General features: G+C 40.6%; 1 protein-coding gene across 2 annotated transcripts in view; it reads left to right on the forward strand.

Annotated features, from left to right (window-relative positions):
- Window positions 1–21,807, forward strand: part of LOC116663020 (protein FAM240B-like) — a 71,497-nt gene that overhangs the window by 42,006 nt on the left and 7,684 nt on the right. The window contains exons 1-2 of one of the 2 annotated variants that reach the window (XR_004319025.1): window positions 7,952–8,325; window positions 19,628–21,113. Coding sequence is in view for 1 of the 2 variants with exons in the window: in XM_032477443.1 (XP_032333334.1) it covers window positions 19,628–19,773 (146 nt within the window). In the remaining variant the exon portion in view is untranslated. Of the gene's footprint in view, window positions 1–7,951; window positions 8,326–19,627; window positions 21,114–21,807 lie in introns of those variants that run through there. The other variant, XM_032477443.1, reaches the window with a different exon arrangement.

Below are 21,807 nucleotides of genomic sequence, written 5' to 3' on the forward strand. Positions count from 1 at the left end.
CCGTCACTCACTGGACTCTTACCAAGTGTCTAGACTTTTATATACCCAGACACTCAGGGCTTGGATATGAAGGTTTATTTAACGGAAATCGTGGCCTTCATTATAACCTAAGAGTTCTAAGGCAGTGGGTCACATCACTATATATCCATTAGAATCACCAGGCGACCTTTCCAAACCTGACTTTACCTGGAGCCCATCCATGTAGAGGTGCTAATTCAATTTGTCTAGGAATGAGACCCAGGGATGGGAACTTTAAGAGCTCCCAGGTATTCTGATGTGCATCAGATGTGGAGACACCTCCTCTTTTGTCAGGTGGTATGTTAACAACCATGGATGGAGTCAGACTGAGGACTGAGGTGCAGCAGCTGTGTGACTTGAGCATCAATTTTCTCATCTGAGGAAGGGAAAGAAATAGTAATAGTGCTCAGATCCTGGGATTGTTGTGAAGGTGACATGAAATAATGCAGGTGCATGGCTGAGCTCAGTGCCAGTCAAGTGTTCAGTAAATGCTTGACAGATACATTCCTATTTTGGAATATGAGTCATTTCTTCAAGGATACACTGCTGGTGGGAATGCAGTTTGGTGCAGCCACTGTGGAAAATAGTATGGAGATTCCTCAAAAGACTAGGAATAGACTTACCATATGACCCAGGAATCCCGCTCCTGGGCACATAGCCAGAAGGAACCCTACTTCAAAATGACACCTGCACCCCAATGTTCATAGCAGCACTATTTACAGTAGCCAAGTCATGGAAACAGCCTAAATGTCCATCAACAGATGACTGGATAAAGAAGATGTGGTATATTTATACAATGGAATACTACTCAGCCATAAAAGCTGACAACATAACGCCATTTGCAGCAACATGGATGTTCCTGGAGAACGTCATTCTAACTGAAGTAAGCCAGAAAGAGAAAGAAAAATACCATGAGATTGTTCATAAGCAGAATCTTAAAAAAAAGAAAAGAAAAGAAAAAGACAAATGAACATAAGTGTAAAACAGTAACAGACTCATAGACATAGAATACAAACTTGTGGTTGCTGGGGGGAGCGGGGTGGGAAGGGACAGACTGGTAGTTTGAAATTGTAGATACTGACAAGTATATATAGAATAGATAAACAAGATTGTACTGCATTGCACAGGGAAATATATACAAGGTCTTGTGGTAACTCATGGTGAAAAAGAGTGTGACAATGACTATATATATATGTTCATGTAAAACTGAAAAATTATACTCTACACTGGAAATTGACACAACATTGTGAACTGACTATAACTCAATAAAATGAAATTTTTTTAAAAAGCTTCACAGATAAACAAAAGCTAAAAGAATTCAGCACCACCAAACCAGCTTTACAACAAATGTTAAAGGAATGTCTCTAGTCATCAAACCATAAGAAAAGAGAACAAAAAGAAGAAAGAGAAAAAAAAAAAAAAGACCTACAAAAAGATTGCTTTGGCAGTTCGGGGTCTTTTATGGTTCCATATGAATTTTGGCATTGTTTGTTCTAGTTCTGTGAAAAATGTTGTGAGTACTTTGGCAATGGTTGCACTGGATCTGTAGATTGCTTTGAGTAGTATGGCCATTTTGATAATGTTGATTCTTCCAATCCAAGAGCACAAGATACCTTTCCATTTCTTTGTATCATCTTCAATTTCCTTTGTCAACATTTTACAGTTTTCAGAGTATAGGTAATCTCCTTGGTTAAGTTTATTTCTAGGTATTTTCTTGTTTTAGATGCAATGGAAATGCTTATGCCAGTTATAAAATTATGGGTTTTGAAGTGGAAAAAAAAGTGCATGAAGGGCAGCAAATGGCACAATATCCTTCTTTCTTATGGGTGAGTTGTATTCCATTACATACTTATGCTGCATCTTCTTTACCCATTCATCTATTGATGTGCAGTGACTATGCTTCCATATCTTGGCAATTGCAAATAATGTTGCTGTTAATAACAGGGTGTATGTATCTTTTTTAATTAATTCTTATTTTGTGATTGGCTTTATTCCATTGATAACTATGTAAGTTTAAAAAGCTAAAACTCTAAACATTCTTAGAAACAATGAACAGAACATATATGTAAATTTTAAAAATACGTGCAGTATATTGTGTATATGTATTTATATGCAATACATTGTATATGTGCAGTCAAACTGTAACAGTTCTACCTAATAAAACTGAAATATGAAAAAAAAAAACCTAACACCTTGTGGTCACTCCCTCTCTCTCTTGCCTTCTGAGATGGCCTGCGCTCTGTCTATGGAGTGTGTACCTCTCTAAATAAACTTGGTTTCACTTTACCATGACTTGCTCTTGAATACTTTCCTGCACGAAGCAAGAACCTATCCCCCCACAACATCTTTGGCAAGCCAGCCAGGAGGGCCACTGGAAGGACAAATGCTCCCTGTATGGGAAAGTCCACCAGGACCCTGCCCGATATGCAAACAAGAAGGCACTGGAAGGGGACTGCCCCCAGTCCCAAAGGGGGCTTGGGACACCCAAACCATGATGGCCAAGAGGACCGAAGACTGATGGGCCCAGGACTCTCCCTGGCTCCCAAAGGACACCTGGTCATTTCTCCGGAGAAGCCTCAGGTAACTCGACATGGCAGGTGGGAAGGTTGTTTTCTTATTAGATATGGAGGCTGCCAACTCTGATTGATTTCCTTGGACCTTTGTCCTCCCAATCCTGTATAATGGGGATGGAACGCCCCAAACCAAGCAATTCACCACTCCCCTCCACTTAGCTGCCTGCTAGAAAATTCTACCTCTGCACATCAGTTTCTGCTCATGCCTGAGTGTCCCATCCCATCATTGGGAAGGGACTTGCTCCCTCGATCCTTGACAATGGTCCAGTTCAGAGACCTTTAATGGGGAATGTAATCACCAAGAAAAATGGCTGCTCTTGGCCGTAAGAGCCTGTCTCAGGCCCAAGCCAGAGGAGGGCTCCATTCCACCCCGTATTGTTTCTCAAGTGAACCCAATGTCTGGGACACTGAGGTCCCTGGCAGAGCTGCTCCGTCAGGCTACCTTCAGAAATGAAACCACCTGAGGCTGCAGGCAAGCCTCGTATCAAAGGCTGAACTGAGGTCCATAATTAGAGAATTTCTCAAATCCAGGAAGGATCCTCAAAAGTATTTCAAATCTAGCCTTTACAGGACCAGAGGTGTGGCTCTAGAAATAATCCAAAGCCCATCAATCATTTTACCACTCCCAAAACCGCCCCTATTTATCTTAAGCAACTTGTGTGTATTGAAAAAGCTTTTTCTGGCTTCAAGGAAACAAAGTCATCCTAGGAGTAACTTGCTTTTCTCCTTAAGCCTTTGAGATGCATGCGTTCTACCTCATCTTTTTGAGAAACCCCTATCTCACCATCTTTTTAAAATACAAATTTTGAGAAAGGGGGTAAGTAATTGAACTTGACTTGTTAAGGACAAATATAAATCTTGTGTCTTAGTCATCTAGACATGTGACTGATTTGTTCCATCTGCCAGAAACCCAATTTGAACCCAACCTCCTTTGTAGCTGGTGAATTTTAAATTGTTGTACCTGATTCATAGTTAAAATTTTGGAATGGGAACTATGAGATCTCTGTGTTTGTGGATCTATATGTGTGTTGTAGATATGTGGCATTGCCAAAATTAATTTGTAAAAGAGCACTATTTAATTGGCTAAAGGAAATTAAGTGCTTATGTAAATACTTAGAAATACAAATGTAACTGGCCAGAGTGAATTTCAGATTCATATGATCTAGAAAATATTCAGCACTGAATCAAAATCTGGTATTGAAGCTAGCTAAAGCTTGTTGGTTTGATTGATACAGACATCTAAAGAGTCCTCAGTATTAAGTATAATTTTTCTGCTGTACCTAGGAAGGGAAGTAACATTAAAGCTACTAAATGAATAAGGGGGATATGGCAGGGTGCCAGAAAGTAAGATGTGTGTTTTCAGTAAAAGAAGGTATGAGGAATGGAATTGCATTTTGTTAAGGGAAAAGAAAGCAGATTTTGTCCTAAAGCTGTTTGTTTCTGAATGGAAAAGAAAATAAGGGACAAAATGCTATGGCTACACAAAGTTGGATTCCTAAAGCATTTACCTAAAAGTTCTTGTCTCATTGACCTCTATTTTATTTACTTAAAAGTTTCATCATACCAATCTATTTTTATTGCTGACAAACTTTGTAACAGGAAAAATAAGATCTTATTTGGTTTCTGGTAAACCTAGTTACAATAAATGTATTATACTTAATTCTCATGACTCTAAAGATGTCTATATTAATTAAGCCAACAAGATAATCTCTTTAATACCAGATATTAATTCAATACTGAATATTTCCCAGGTCATGTGAACTCAAAATTCATTCTAGACAATTTCTTTTATATTTGTAAGTATTTATATCAGTGCCTAATTTCCTTTAAGCCAATTAAATAGAGCTTTTTACAAATTAACTTTGGGATTACCACACATCTACAACACACACATATATACATAAACATACAAGAAGACACAAGCAGACATTCCGTAGTTTCCATTCCAAAATTTCAGCCATGAATCAGTTACAAAGGAGGTTGGATTCAAATTGGGTTTCTGGCAGATGGAACAAATTGAGGTCACCTATTTAGATGGCTAAATCCTTTTTACTAATATTTATGGAGAAGACATTTAAGATTTCTATTTGTCCTTGATAATTCATGTTCCAAGTCACCTATTCTGTTGTTTTGCCTCCCTGAAATTTGTATGTTAAAGGATGACCAAGATGAGAGTTGCTGGAGAAGACTAGGCAGGACATTGTCATCTCAAAAGCACAGGAGGAGAAAGGCCAGGTCCTCCCAGAAGGACTTTGTTCCCTTATGGCTAGAATTTTTTTCCCAATACTTACCAGCCTCTTAAGATAAATAGAGGAAGTTTGGGAAATGGTAAAAGGATTGGTGGGTTTGGGCTTATTTCTGGAGTCATAACGTCTGGTCCTTACAAAGACTAGATTTGTAAAATAAGGACAGTTGATTTCCATTTCTCAAAGAATTGTCTGGCCACCGCAGTGACATCGGAAGACTGACATACTCACCTGGGTTGGCATGTTTTACTTTTCTTCATTTAGCTTAGAGAAGAGGGCCTCCTCAAAAAAAATAATAATAATAATAAATTCCTATTACGCTCTAAATGTTAGCTCTGGTCAGTAGTCAGTCTGGTGGCCTCTCATTTTGGAAATCCATTTACAAACACTGTGGAGGCCCCTCCCTGGGTTTAAGAAATGCTTAGCTATGACCCTCAGTTCAGCCTTTGATCTGAAGAGGCTTGCCAGTGGCCTCATGCGGTCCTATTTCTAAAGGTAACCATTTAATTAATAGTGTCTTCAGAGTAGAAAGGAAATTCAGATAGGGGATTACTAGAATCACTGCTCAGATAAAGGTTAGAGATTTAGGTACATTTTACATCATCAATCTTTAATTATCCTACAACAAATCCTTCAATGAGACTATTTTGGAATTTTGAAGCCTTTTGGGTCTTCTGCATACAATGAAAGTAGGTATAATAATTTAAGATGAGAGCTCTCTAAAATTTTAATAGTTTAGAAGACTTTCCAATTCAAAGGATCCAAGGATCTAGCCCTACAAAATTTCTTTCCTGCTAATCTAATTTTAGACGAAAAGGAAAACCCTTACCAGTGTTGTTTCCAGTAGACCCTACAGGTAAAATCCAGGAGACTGCCAGGTTTAACTTTCTCATGAAAAATGAGTTTGGAATGCCAAATAAAAAGGAACCTATCTTGGCCATTTCAGGGTGGAATTTCTTTTAATTCTCAATTAAATACTTGCAAGCATATGTAAACCCAACTGGTATTCTCATAGGTGGCTGACTGCATGGGAGCTGTTTGGCCTTTGAGGCACAATTTCCCCGTATTAATTTGGTAGCCTAATTCAGCTATGAGATACAGTCTCAAAGTTTTTCTGAGGACAGTGCGGTGAGTCAAATGTGACCCACCTCTGAGTGTCGATACCCAGGGAATTATCCTTGGGTCAGTATGACTCTTCTACATGTCTTGGTTTCTCCCTCCAACAGTCTAAAACCATGGCGGGTGCTTGGGGCACTTGGTTACCAGCCTCTGTCACACAGTTTTCACTTAATGGTTGTCGTAGGTCTCCCTTGGAGCTGAGTAATTCAGGCCCTCATTTAACTAGCAGAAGTTTTGTTCAGATCATATACCAACTTGTTTTATTCTTCAATTTAAGCCCAATTTAACAAAAACCCAGCCACCTCTGTTTCTTTGGGCCTCCTGTCCAGATTCCCCTGGGTCCCTGCCTAGGAAATGTGCCCCTTAAGTGCCCCCTTAAGACTCCAAGTCTCAAGTAAGAACAGCTTGAGTAAAATCTTCAGGATCATCACTCAAACAATGAAATCTGGATGTTAGGAAAAGACCAGAACACCTGAGGCGCGCTGAGAAGCCAGCGGGCCTCAGTGGGCCCATGCTTGGTACCAAACACCAGTTCCGGGTCGACTCCAGGTGTCCTCTGGTGGGTATCTCTGACATCCTGTTAGCTACACCATGCATCTTGAAGAAGAAATTAATCAGGTAGCTCACAGAGAAAAACAGTGTGACAATGAATATATATATGTTCATGTATAACTGAAAAATTGTGCTCTACACTGGAATTTGACACAACATTGTAAAATGATTATAAATCAATAAAAAATGTTAAAAAAAATCAAAAAAATTTAATCAGTTGACTAAGAAAGAAACAGAAAATTTTCATGAGCCAAACTGAGGGTTATAACCTGGGAACAGTCTCAGAAAACTCTGAGAACTATCCTGCCCACTCGAGGTCAAAGCACTGTCATGTAAGTTCTTGAGACAGACAGCTGTACATTAAATAACGTATTATAGGTGGTTTACACCATCCAGATCTGTATGTACAAAGTGAGTAGTGGGTCATGGGTCATCATGGCCCCTGACAATGTTAAGAAGGAATGCTGTCTCCTAAGGAGGTCTGGTCAATGCACGTGCACAAACACACAAAAAGGGAGGAAGGAGTCCTAACTCAGCAACACAAAATTTTATGCTTAAATTTTTCTCATCTTGCCACAAAATATGAATATTTTTATTTCACTAGGAGGGAGTAGGAGAGAAAGAAAGAAGCTGTCATCTAGAAAGCTGTCATCTGCTAGTTATTCAGTTTCACTGTATTTTCTTAAACAAGAGAATCCCTTCTGTGATTTCAATGTACTCCTTAGAAACATTTTTTATTGAGTTTTTTTTTCCCTTTAAATTGTTGCTTTGGTACAAGTGGTGCCCTACAAAATGGTTTCAGAATTCGCTCCTCTCTCTCCTAATGAAAATAAAATTTCATATAAAATTTGGCTCTATTAAAGTAGAAATCCAGTTTAAAGTAAATGAGCTTATTAAAGTACTTTCATGGACACAATATAAACATTACCACTTCAACAAGATAAAATTTGAACATCAATATAAGACAAGGTTGTCACATGTAAGTTAAAGAATTTAACCCACTGAATCAAGTAATGGGTGTGCAATTAGTAACGTAGTAGAAGGATTTGATGAAAAGTAGAGCTATTTTTGTTATCAGATGAGTGAGTATTCTAAATGTTTCTCCTAAGGACAAAATGTGCTCCTCCAAAATGGGATAAGAGCCACTCTAAAATGAGAAGTCATCTCACTTGGATGCATTTTATTGGAAAACACTCACCAGGGGTCAATTCCTGCTTCAACTGGTAGAGAACTAAGCAGACCGTGATATGTCATCACCAGATTCCACTCAAGGATTAATGGCTGCAAAGAACAAGATGCCTCTCTAAGTCTTCCTGTAACATGACACCCGATAGTGACCAGCCTGCCCGTTCCAGTCTCGTTTGCACACCGAGGGGCAGAGGATGGCTTTTCACAAGTCTCAGAGGAACAAGGCACATGGATAATCCAATACATGTTCTAAATCATCCCTTTTGGTTCAGGCCAAGTCATGGCACTTGTGGGATCTGCCAAAACAGAAGCTCCCCTACCCTGGGGTGGGTAGGGCAGAGAGAGATGGGATTTGTTTAGAGCCATCTCTCACCACAAGTGAAGGCTACAATGTCCCTGGAAAGATGTTGTCTGATTCTGCTACTAATTTGGTTCAAATGACCTTGAAAGGCTGAGGGATTTCTGTTAACTCCTCTACTCCGTATATAAAGGGCTGTTAGCAATAAGATTTCAAGACAGCACCCGCCGTCTTCACAAATCAGCACTGCGGAGCCAGGAGTGGGACTGTGAGCTTTGCCTGCCTTTGCACCCCAGCAGGAGATCAGTTCACCTGCAAATCCGTCTTTAAGGTACAGTGTGTTCAGCTTGTGTTGTCAGGTGCGGGGACAGCTCCTTTCTGGGGCTGGGAGTTGAGACCCACTCCTTGTCTACGTGTCTTTTTGCCCACTTGGACTCATTTTCTCCCCTCACTTTGAACACCCTACCCTGCACCAGTTTGGGAATAGATTTAACAGGCCAAGGGAGCTTTTCCATCCCTGACTTCTACGTGTCAATTATGCATGAATTTCAAGTTAAAGAGTATGAAAAAACAGAAATCAGTTTTTGATCTCACTGAGCAAGTCACTCTTAAAATTAAATAAAATAGAGAACGTATCTCATGTTGATTAATGGCTAACTTAATCCCAAGGAAACATTTATTATGGATGCCAGAATCAGGGAGGCTTCTGAGAAAACTGAAGGTCAAGAGAATTAATCTTTGAGTTTTTTACTTGGCTGAATAACCCGGGACTTGGGAAATTAAACTGTAGAATTTTCTTTCGCTTTAGTTTATACAATTGACCGTTATCTAGCCCCTTGTTAGATGACATAAGTGCTTGAGCCTCACACAAAATCAAGGTTCAGTGAATGTTACTGACTAAACTGATATTTATTTAAAGGGAGCTCTGCTACCGTTTCAGTGTAAGTTATTTAGTAAAGTAAATTTACTAATTGCCATTGGAAATATGACTTTTCCAAACTGGTAACGAGTTGCTGCAAATAAAACTAATTATGTTAATAGATACAAACTTTAGTAAATGCAGATATAGTAACCGGGAGAAAGGGGGTGGGAAGGGATAAATTTGGGAGTTTGAGATTTGCAAATGATAACCATCATATATAAAAACAGGTTAAAAAAAAAACAAATTTTTCTGTATAGCACAGACAACTATATTCAATACCTTGTAATAACTTTCAATGAAAAAGAATATTAAAACGAGTATTTGTATGTACATGCATGACTGGGACACCGTGCTGTTCACTGGAAACTGACACATTGTAACTGACAGTGCTTCAATAAAAATAAATAAATAAAAATAAACTTTAGTGGAAAAAAAAATACTTTTGCTGTGGGGATGCAGAGAAATAGAACAGGCTCCTTTATGAAAGCACAGTCCCCTTTTGCTAAAGTCCCCTTTCGTCCAGTCATTGACATTTGCCCTGCTCATCCGTGTAAGGCAACCAGACATCCTCACTTGGAAGACACTGGACTGAAATACAAGGTTCCTGTGATGCCGAAGGTACAGATTATTCCCTTGAACTTGATACTAATGGACTTCACTGACTGTTAGAGCCAGAAGGAGCCTCAGTGAACCTCTAAACCAAACACCTCACTCCACAGACGAGCAGACTGAAGGGAAATACCTTTGCCAAAATCTAAAAAGAAACTTTGTAAACAAAGGGAAAGAAACACATAAAATAAAAAGCATTTAAACCTGTATTTAGGAAATAACTATATGTTAATAGCAATATGGCTGAAATAACTATACGCCAAATATAATCCAAAGAAGACAGAAAATAGGAGAAATAGAAATTAATAATTGGCCATTTAAGATGGCTATCTACTGTGCGCACTTGGAACATTTCTTTTTACTCACCCTAATCTATGTATGTTTTCTGTTAGCACAAGAATGCAATAAAACTTGATAAAATTTACGTTTGTTTAAATGATGAGTTCTTTTTATGTTTGAACACAGTTGGGTTAAAATACATACTAACTCTACATCGGCACTGTGTGATCTGTTTATCCATTAATTCAACAAATATTTTTTTGAGTGCCGACTACTTTCCATGGTCCATCTAGGGGGTGACACATTCAGGTATGTTCTCCTGAGTACAAGACCAGAAGCCGCGCTGTGTCTTTTCATTAGGAGCTGAATACACTGATAATCTGGTATTTGCTTCCCTAGTGGAGACTGGAAGCATTTTTACAGAAGAGGGTTTTCTCAGTCTATAAACATTCCAACAGTCCCGTAACTGCAGAGGGCAATATGGGGTTATATATTCAACATTTTGACCTGCAATTATATTTCTAGGCGTTTCAGCTCCAGACATACATGTGAAAAAAAATGTATGATTCACTCTGCAATTTTGGGGAGAATAGATCTAAATAGGGATTAACTTAAATGTCCATCAACATAAGATTGTTTAAATAAATTACAGCATATCCATAAACAATGGCAACCATGAAAAACAATATGGGCTGGTAAGTTAAAAAAAAAAAAAAAGAAAAACGCAGAACAGTCTTATGTAGTACAGGTTCTGCTTGCAAAAAACATACACACATGTGGTTTTATTAAAATGGAGATATGGTGGGGAGGGTATAGCTCAAGTGATTGAGTGCATGCTTAGCATATACGAGGTCCTGGGTTCAATCCCCAGTACCTCCATTTAAAAAGAAGGAAAGAAAAAGAAAAACTAAAGATAAATAAATAAATAGATTTAATGACCCCCCCCCAATTAGAGACTATAAATAAGATGTCATTAACAATGGACATCTTTGGGAAGTGTATCAGGTGGCTGCAAGGAAAGAGAAGAAAGACTTTCAATTTTATATCCTTCAGTACTTGAAATATTCTGCTGGGTACCTGTACTCCATTTACATTTTTTTAAATGCAGTCTTAAAGGAGCGTATTTGCTAATAATGTAGAAGTTCATAACTCGATCAAATTATTTGGGAGATTTACTGATGAGAAAGATTGAATAAATTATGGCATGCAGTCATTTTCATATGGATCCCCAAACATAGGGGCCAACACAACAAAAGGAAACAGATTTTAAAACTGTCCTAGGTGATTAAGGAGGTTTGTTCCAGATATTCCGTTTTCTTAAAGAAGAAAAAGATATTTCTGGAAACATCAACTATTTGGGAAATTGGACCCTGGCTGGAGCCCACTTTTAAAAAAAGACACACAGCTCATTTCCTGTTCAGAACAAAAAGTAATGTTGATTAGTGACAGTCAGATAGCCGCTGCGCTGGAATTTGGGGGTGGGGAGAGGAGAAACAACATTTTAGCCGAATTTTGTATTTTAACCATCTTAACGTTTATCGTTAAAGCTTTTAATGGGAGTGGAACATAACATTTGCTGGAGAAGTTATCACATTTAGCTCAAAATCCTTTGGAGAATTTTGACCAGATGAGTGATGTCAGCCTGAGGGAATCATAAGCATTGTGTCCGTTGGACAAGCAAGTTTACGATGCGCTGGGTGAAGGATGTCTGATTAAGCAAGGTCCTTGTCCACAGTAATTAGAGTCTAGTTCATGGGACAAGGCTATGGAGAGCTGGCTCTTGGTCCCAACTCAGCCAGGCACAGAGGCTCTCTGTGCTTCAGTGGTGTTGGGCGAACGCAGACCCAGAGGCTTCTCTGTGCATGACAGGATGGGTTTTGTGACCTCCCGGTCCCCAGTTAGGTGACTGGGCGTCAGATGGAATAGCCCGGATGTGGCCAATATAAACCTACAGTGGTTAGCGGTGACCCAGGACATGGAGGTGGCTGAACTCTGTTTGCTTTTGGTTTGTAGTGTTTTATTATAACACTGCATGTGCCCAGTGTATGTTTCTACTGGAATCTAAGGCACAGCTACATGGCCCACGGAGAACTCCAAGTTTTTTCCCATTAGACCATGTAGGGCTCAAAAACTGGGAACCAAGAGGCCAAATCCTGGCTTTCCTTCTTGTTAGCTGTGGGGCTGGGGGTAAGTCACTTAAGCTCTCAGACTCACTTTCTCGTTCACAAATACAGAAATAATAAAACCTACAATATACTGAGGACTGAATGAGATAACATTTAGCATTGTACTTGATTCAGGCTGTTAATCTGAACATAGGTGAGAATGATGAGTGTCTCTCCACAACATTACGTTAAGCATTTTAGATGTTAATCTCATTTAATTCTCAGAGGATTTTTTTCTTTCAGGAATAATGTTTCTAGCACCAGTTGCTAAGATGCCATTTCTTTAAATTCTTTTTTTAATTTTTTTTGTGGGGCTAGATAATTAAGTTTATTTGTTTAATTTTTTTTAATGGAGGTACTGGGGATTGAACCCAGGACCTCATGCATGCTAAGCACACACTCTACCATTGAGCTATACCCTCCCCCTCTTAATCTTTTTTTTTTTTTTTATTGAGAAACTTAAGCTTTAGAAAGGTTATAGAAGTTCCCCAAGGTCACATGGACTCAAGGTCACTTCTTTACTCAATTGTCAGTTACTTGTCTAATAATTATTGGTGTCCCTCCTTCATGACTTAGTGTCATTTCCAATTAATTCAGATAAACCCCAGAGGAAACAACAGGACGGAGTTACTATGGACACATTCAGTACAAGCCTTTTTTTCTTATTAGTCCTCACTTAAAATTTGCAACTATCTCAGAACTCACTCGTACTGCCCTAGGCAGTCTTTCATTCCACCTGCAGCTTTTCTTAAGACCCAAATATCCTACTATGGGCCAAATCAGAGGTAGAGTTGAAGGATATTAACTGGAGAGAGAACTATGGAGAGCGACTCAAGACTTAAATTCAAATAGACTGTCTGAATTTTGGAGGAGAGGTTAAGGAGAAAATGTTTCCTGAAAAAGTGCTAAACTGAGGAGGACTGTTTTCACATAATGCTCCATCTTCCACCTGCAAAGGAGGAGAGGTGAAGGAAACTTATTTTATTCTCTGCCTAGAGGGGGCCAAAGGCCCGGGTGGGAGGAAAACCCATCAACATGTCTCAGGCCCACCGTCGGTTGTAGTCATCTTAGCAAGTGATGCTAGAAGCATTATTCCTAAAGATATGTTCACTGTGGATGAGATAGACCACACAAGAGGACATGAAGTAATGATGGCTGTGTTCCCTGACCCCTGTAGAGGCAGGATTTCCAGGTGACAGGACTAGCATTTGTGTGAGATGGGGGGAAGGTGCTCCTGGTTTGTGTGTATGTGTGTTTTAGTTCTTATCACGATGCACATAAAACTGATACTAGTGGGCACCTCTCAGAGAGGTATTGGAGAGAAGGGAAGTTTGTCTTAGTGCAATAAGTGTAAAATAATCCTGGCAAAAAGCCAATGTACTTCTGCCTTGATGAAGAATGAACGATTTACTTATCACTCAGAAGGGATTTAACCACGGTGTGTGCTTCTTACGTTCTCTTCCCATGAGCTGCCATCTTTCTGATGGGCTGGCCGGGTAGTGTACGAGTGTGTGAGCACAGGCTTAGGAGACGGGGTGGGTTTGCACCCCAGCTCCATCACCAAGGATGAGATGACCTTGGGCAGCGGCTTGCACCTCCTCTGCCAAATGCGGGTAAGAATAGGGTTGTGAGAAATGAATGCAAGATATAAAGTATTTTGAAGAATGAAGGTGTTCAGTAAATACTCAATAAAGAGCATAAAAATAAGCCAGATATAGCACAGGGAAATATACTCAATATCTTATAGTAGCTTATGGTGAAAAAGAATAAGAAAATGAATATATGTATATTCGTGTATGACTGAAACATTGTGCTGTACACCAGACATTGACATGACATTGAAACTGACCATACCTCAATTAAAAAAAAAAAGCCAGAGATCACAGGCTAGCAGCCCACCAGCCAGTAGGTAAAGGCATGATAGCAGGTTTTCCCTGGCCCCTTTGTGGAGGCGTGAACTCACTTCATACCTGAACTCACATCCACTCCTTTCTGTCACCCAGGGTTTAATATCAGTTCATTTTACCCTATTGCTTACCTTCAAGAGGAGAAATATTTCTCTGTATCTATGGTTTTATCAACACTGGGGAAACAAAAAGATAAATACAGTAAAACCGATATATATATTTTTTCATCTTTAAAAATAAATTTTTATTGCAGTATAGTCAGTTACAACGTGTCAATTTCTGGTGTACAGCATAATGTCCTAGTCATGCATATATGTATATATACATACATATATTAATTTTCATATTCTTTTTCATTAAAGGTTATTACAAGGTATCGAATATAGTTCCCTATGCTATAAAGAAGAAATTTGGTTTTTTTAATCTATTTTTATATATAGTGTGGTTAACCTTTGCAAATCTCAAACTCCCAAATTTATCCCTTCCCACCCTTTCCCACCTGGAAACCATAAGATTGTTTACAATGTCTGCAAGTGTGTTTCTGTTTTGTAGATGAGTTCATTAGTGTCTTCTTTTTTTTTTTTTTCTGTTTTTTTTTTTAGATTCTACATATGAGTGATGATATCATATGGTATTTTTCTTTCTGGCTTACTTCACTCTGATATATATTTTTAAAGGTTGGGAATCACATACTATTCCTAAGTGTTTATTATGAAAAATGCAAAATGAGTCATTTATGTGAACTTAGGGACACATTAGTTATTTAAACTTGCTGCTTCTGAGTTTTGAACCATGGTGGGTAGAGGAAAATACAGCTATCTAGGTGTCAAGAAAAAGAAATTATCCTGTGTTCTTAGAGAATTTCAGGATCAGGGGGGACTAAAAAGACATTAAAAGCACATGCATGTACCCATCTAAGAAGTCTGCTCCCCTCTAATCTGCTTATACCACGGGATGAAAGTAGCAGGTTGAAATTTAAAAGGAATAAGTATAAAGACCTAGACTTAGGTTATTAAAAAAAAAAATCAGTTTCACAAGAACATAATGGAGACAGCTGAGTCTTAAAGTTTCCTCAGTAAAAAAAAAAAACAGATCTTAATCTCAAAGATCTTTAAAAGTGACTCAGGAGGTTGCTGGTACCGATGGGTTTTAGGCATCCGGACGTTCCTCAGCACTTCTTATTTCTGGGGCTATAAAAAGCACCACCGAGTTGTCCCACAGGAGATCAGAGTGGCTTTGCCTTCTTCCCGACCCCACCCAGAGGACGGCTGGGGAGAGAAGTGCCTTTTCACTTTCATCGGAGCCCCTGGAGGGGCGGGACCACATACACAGTTGATGATTTTCTCTGCCTGAACCAGGTGGAGGTGCTGGTTCCACCAGCGCCCCTGGGGAAAAGCGGACACCTTCAATTTTCTGTTTCCTGCCTCATTTTGATATCTTCCTAAAAATGCTATTTTAAAATTACCGTCAATTCTGTTTCTTGAGGGTACGAAGGGGAGGGCAGCAGCTACCACCATGAGCACAGTAGGCGAGGCACCGGATGCAGAAAGTACAAAGCAGGGCGGGGCGCCGGGAGGGTGGCATAGCTTGTCTAAAACAAACTGCATTTCCTCTTGCAGAAGCTCTTACAGATTGCCGTGACCCTCAGTGCTGAAGTTCAAGTTTCCAGCAAAACAAGCAGTTAGGTTTATGTTATAAAGTAACATGGGAGAACTGAGTCCCATCTTTAGCAGAGTGGAAACTGTCAACTTCAGTAAGACAATTACTTCTTAAACATACCGGGCATTGCTCAGTGACTGTGGTTATAAAGTCTGACCTCAAGGATCCCCAAATATAATATCCTAAATGATGTAAGGGTGGAACTTATCACCAAGACTGTTTTGCTAAGGGGTTCTCTGTTTACAGTCCAACCCTTGACCTTGGACAAGAAAGGAAGCATCTTATCCCTGAGATCTAAGGCTTTCCAGTTCCAACAAACCCAGCAACGGAGATAAATAAACCTTAAATATGGTCTGAATCAAGAAGGGGCAAAGCATTTAATATCATGTATAAAGACAATGAGAATTTATATAGGTGATGGTTCAAATTCGGTTAGTATTTTAAAATTGTTTCTATTTTAATTTTTTTTATTTTGGGGAGAGGTAATTAGGCATTTATTTATTTATGTATTTATGTATTTCAATGGAAGTGCTGGAGACTGAACCCAGGACTGGTGCATGCTAGGCACACACTCTACCCCTGAGCTGCACCCTCCCGCCTCGGTTAACATTTGCAGTTTCTTATCAGGGATGAGACAATAGACTGCGAGCTCCCAGAGGGCAAGCATGCGTTGTGTTGGCAGATGAACAATTGGGGAATGAATGGTAGTGTGTTAAGTGCCTTCCTCTATATTGCCATTTAATCTCCACTTCATGAATAAGGAAACCGGGGCTCGGAGCCCTTGAAGGACTTATTGCCCAAAGTGACAATAGTGACAATCGTCCCCTGTCCTCCTTCCTAGCTCCCTGGCCATCCTGGCTGTCAGAACACAGCCTCCAGGCCTGGCGAGTGAGGCGGGGACCCAAGCTGTGTTTGGCAGGTGGCTGCGTCCACATGTCCTCTAGTGGGTGACAGTGAGGCTTGGTGGAAAGTTCCAACCCCAGTTGCTGCCGGGATGACAGCAAAAGCCAGTCGGGCCAGTGAGGATAGTATTTGCACACTCAGGTTTGGAGGCAGGAGAGTGGATGCTCAGAGAGACTGTAGAGAGAAGGGAGGCAGAACAAAAGTGAAATAGTTCAGGATGCCCTGCAGGGAGAGCCTGGGGAGGAGGTTTTAAGAAAAGCTAAGAAAGAAAGACAGAAGGCCAAAACTGTAGGTCAGAGAACGCATCCCTTAAGAGGAGCGGCTAGGTAGCCCTCAGGCTGCAGGCATCCAAAACCCCTCTTCTCTGCAGTGAGCACGCTGTTTGCCTCCTTCTTAAATGTGATGTCTTGAAGCAGAGAACGTGTTCTGCTGATGACCACGGTGCCCACTGCTCCCCATTGCTCAGGTCCAGTAGCTTCACTCCCTCCTGACTGAAGGGAGCTTGGCCTGGCCCCTGAGTGTGTTTGAGTCTGACCCCTCCGGAAGTTTACAAGATATCACAGCCCCAGAAGTGCTTCCTGACCCAAAGGGAATAGGAAGCAGAGGCAATATGCCTCAGATTGCTCAGAGCCTGCTGCCTGATTTCCTCTGGGCTTACCCTGATTTAAATTAAATCACACCCTTGGGTGTGTAGAACACCACCCTGCTTTCCACCATCTCTCTTAACCTAACTCATAATTATGCAACTACAGTGTCTTTTAGAATAAATCCTCCTTCCATGTGAACACCACACCTTTGTGCCAAATGGAATGAATGTGAAATGACATGATGTTGTGGGCAGCCCGTGTTCCTGCCTAAGCCTTTCTTTTTTTTTTTTAAACAAAAACTTCCTTAGAATAAAATAAATCTAAATTTCAAGAAAAAAACTTTAGTGAGTTCCTAGTTGACCAAACTGTCCTTTCTCTGAATACCAGATACCGAATATAAACTCTCAGTTTTTAGGAGCATCTTTAATAAAAGTGTGACTACATCGTGCATTCCTTTTTGTCTATTTCAGTGGCACGTCTGCATTAACACCTTCCTCCCAGTTCAAAGCAAGTGCTGCTTTCTCACCTCGCGTTTATACAGGCAGAGCTCACATCAGGAAAGTGAGAGCCCGCCGATGTCCCTGCAGCTTGGACAAAATCCACAGGAAACCTAACTGCACTGTCTCATACTCTAGTTCTACGAATGAAAATTTAAAAGTCTGATCTATACTTTCACTGACAGTTCTTTCAATGTCAAGACACTAAGAATTTATTAGAAATCTGTGCACTGAATCCCTTAGCCTGGGGCAGAAAATACGTGGGATTATGTCCTTATAAGACAGAGCATGTGCTCCCACGAGGCTGCAGGACCAGCCCCTGCTCCACCCTTCAGAGCGGGGTGCAGAGAACATCTGGAGACACTCCAGGGGCCAGTGCTCCCCCAGGTGCTCCGAGCACAGTTTTGCCCAGGTCGGTTGCAGCTACAGAAATGACCAGATGATTAGAAGATGGGTCTAGGAGGAAAAATAGGAGACATGGATTTTTAAATAAAAATCTTTATAGGGTACTCAAAGCTGCTTTCAGTTCCAGAAAACCAAGCTTCTTCCTGCTTCAGGACATTTATATCTCTCTCCAAGTGGGAAGGTCTTGCCACCTCTCCGATACAAGTGTAAGAGTCTATTATTAAAAATAGAATATAAATAAAATATTCTATTTTATTCTGTATATAAATTTATAAATATATTTTATATTATAAAATATTATAATTCTATAATATAGAATTGTTATTCTATATTATATATATAAAATAATAAATGTCTTATTTATTCCCTGAAGCTTTTTCTGAACTCCACCCCCAGTTCTCTGGGCTGTGATCGGCCAGTCCAGCCTGAATGGGACCCCTGGGACTCTGTAGTGAGAGAGAGAAAGTCTAGGTTCTCGCCAATCTCCCACTAGGGCCAAAGCTCTCCCCTAAGCAGGAACTCACCAGCAGGCAGAGAAGGATTTGTCTTGCAGTTCATTGCATCTACCTGCTCGCCAGAGCCACTAAGATCTGGAAAATGGGCACTGTTTAGGTAAAAAAAAGTAAATTTTTTTAGTGTTAAACATGCATACTTTCACGGGTCCTGCACACACACATGCCACACGAGCTTGCTCTGGATGTAGCCAATTCCAAATACAGTCACCATTTCTTGTGATGAGGATTGGTAGAGCAAAGGGCATTCACTTTGAAAATGGACAGACCTCAGTCCAAACTCTGGCTTTCTTATGTCCAGTAGTGACAAGGCTATAGGCAAATTCCTTATCTAAACAAGAATCACCCATCTCAGAGAGCTGTGGTGGGGATCAAATGGGACAGTGTGTAAGAAATGCCTGTCACACATCACCTGCTCAGTAAATGGTAGACGTTCTTGTCATTCTGCGAGGAAGGATGGAAAAAGCATAACATTGGTTGGGTGCCTCTTACTGTCATGCATTGTGTTTGGAGCTTTGCGTACACCATCTCATTCTGCACGCGCGCACACACACACGATTGTGAAGTAACTGCTAAAGGATAACGTTTTAAGTTAAAATCATGACTCCCCTACAAATATGAAATGTACACGGGTCAAATATTTTACTTAACTTATTATAATTAATGAGAAAATGAGTAAGGTACTACAACAGATTCTAAGAGAATTCAAAAAAAAAAAAAAAAAACCCACACATATACAAGCAATTAAGGAGACAGAAGTGAATTCATAAGCAGGTGAAAATTGGTTGCTATTCACAGGGATGTCAGTTCATTCCACTGAACAATATACATTCGAATCTCTGTTCAAAAATCATTTGCATTCTCCATTTTTTTCTGTAATTTACAGAGTTGTAAAATGGCTCGGGGACAGCGAAAGGGGCAAGCCCTTGTAGAATCAGATCATCTGGAAGGGTTATTAGACGTCCTTTGCACTTCTGTTCATTTCAGCATTTTTCGCAGTACTTTCTGATGATCGCCATTATCATCCCCGTCCGCGGTTGACAAACGAAGTCACAGTGAGCGTGTGATTTGTCGACACGCGCAGGAAGTGCGAGCGCCAGTGTAAGGATTCGAGCTCATCCCTCACCGCTCCAAAATTACAGTGGCTTTATTCGAAGTACTCGGGTTCGCTTTATCTTTCATTTTCAGGGAATGAACAACCAATACGTCCGCCGGGAAGTCTTCTGCTGTGAAACGTGTCATGAGCTCAAAAGCTTCTGGGAGAAAGAAATCAGGAAACAGACCTGTTACCGGGAGCTGGAGGAAGGCCGTCAGGAAAGGAGTGCCCTGAGAAAGTATGTGGCGTGTGTCTCCACTGTCTTTTTAGTCTTCAGAATTATTCCGGGTGGGAAGACGAGGAAGCAATTATTTTCATTACCCACTTTTCTAAGATTGCAGATGTTGGATGCGGTATGCATCAAGTCCGTGCAGCCACAAGACAGAAGGAGACTGAGGCTTAGAAGAGATTTTTTATACTCACAGCTGTCAGAGAGAGTGTCACTGCGCACCACGCAGGGTCGCAGGGGAAGCACTAGGTTTTGGGCAGGTGGCAGAAGACAGAAGCAAGGGGAGAGTCTTAGCCAGAGCCGTTGTCGGGCTTTCCGAGGAAAAGGCAAAGCACAGGAGAGTAAATTGCTCAGGGTTGGCGAGTTCGAATAATTCCCGAGGGCTTGGGGACTCAGGGGTGAACCCTAGTTGGCTGGTGCCTGGCCCGGCCCGGGGATGCTACAGGGCGGGGGAAGCATGGCTTTATGTGTGAGACTTAGATAAGGAAGTGGCTGGGGCCACAGACTCAGGAATGGTCGACATGCAGGAGAGAACGGCTGGCCCTGGGAAGGGCAGTCTTTCTGCGGCCAGCAGACTTTTTAAGCTGTCAAAATATCATAAAATATGGAAAATTAAAGACATGATTAATTCATCTACCCATTTAGTCTTGCCACCATCTATACCAGGGCTTCTCAGCCTCAGGACTCCTAACATTTAGGGCCTTAAAATTCTTTGTTGACGGGGAGGGGTGGCTGCCCTGTGTTTGTAAGATGTTTGGCAAAAACATTAGATGCAGCTATGACTCCCCTCCTCCACTGTGACCACCAAATGTATCTCCTGACATTACTGAATGTCCCCTGAAGGGCAAAGCTGCCTCTGATTGAGAACCAATGACTTATAGATACAGATAAGAATTTTTCCTTTTTTTTTTTTGTATAAACAAAAATGAGCTTCTGTAATTTATATCTTGATGAACTGAGGGTTATCTTTGACAGATGGAATGGCAAATTTGTGATGCACGTGCTCTGCTCTGTTTTCCAAAGTTTCTACAGTGATACTGAGCCATTTTATAACTGAGAAAAAAAAGTTATTTAAGAAAAGCTACTGATGGCAAATGGTCCATAGAACAAATGCATTAATTCTCCAGGCTCTCACGTGCCTCTGACAAGATTCCCTTCAAGGTGGGAGGCTCTTCTTTCTACAGCCCGGGCAATAAATCTTCCAAATCTGTTTATCATGAAACATTTCATCATTGTCTCCCCCAAGGAAATGCTGAAAGATGTGGGCAGCGCCTCTGCATTGCTTGGAGCAGAGGTAGATCAGTAGGAGCTGGGGGAGTAGCGGCAGCATCCTGGGGTCTTCTCCTCTGTTTCTGAGCTTCACTCACCAGAGCTGTTGCCCATATCAACTGTGAATATAAAACTCACTTTCTTAATTGGGTAACCAATGAATGATAACCTAGTGGTTTTGTTAATTACTTTTGCTAAAAAAACAAAACAAAACACACACCCATGTATATCCAGATGAACCAAGTTGCACAGGAAGAATGCAAATGTTTTCAAACCACTACCAGAATGTCAGAATATTTCCTTAAATGCTGAGTATCTAAGCATACAGTTTGAAATGCCATCCTAATAGAATAATAATCTTCTAATATACATTTGCAGACCAATGAATGGCATGAAGCTCTGGCTCTGTGTTTCAGCCCCCTGGGCTATGCCTTTCCAAACTTCATTTATATGAGTGCATCCCCAGAGACACACACATAACACTCCATTTATAAAAAGGTAAATTCAAGCCACTGTGCGATCAAGAGATGTTCTAGACGAACAGTAGAAGACAAAAATCTTAAAATCTTCCACGAACGCCTTTGCTGATGGCAGAAGAGAGCCAATGAGGCCTTAACGTTCCTCAGCTGAGCTAAGCAGCAGGCCTTGTGCCAGAGCTGAGCGGAGTGGCAGCAGGTGTTTTAACATGACCAGGCTCGTTAGCACACGCCTGCAGGCTCACTGACGGAGAGGGACGTAGCCCGGGCTGCAGAGAACCCCTGTGCTCCGTGGACT

Source organism: Camelus ferus, chromosome 4 (genome assembly GCF_009834535.1).
Source record: "Camelus ferus isolate YT-003-E chromosome 4, BCGSAC_Cfer_1.0, whole genome shotgun sequence".
Taxonomy (NCBI): domain Eukaryota; kingdom Metazoa; phylum Chordata; class Mammalia; order Artiodactyla; family Camelidae; genus Camelus; species Camelus ferus.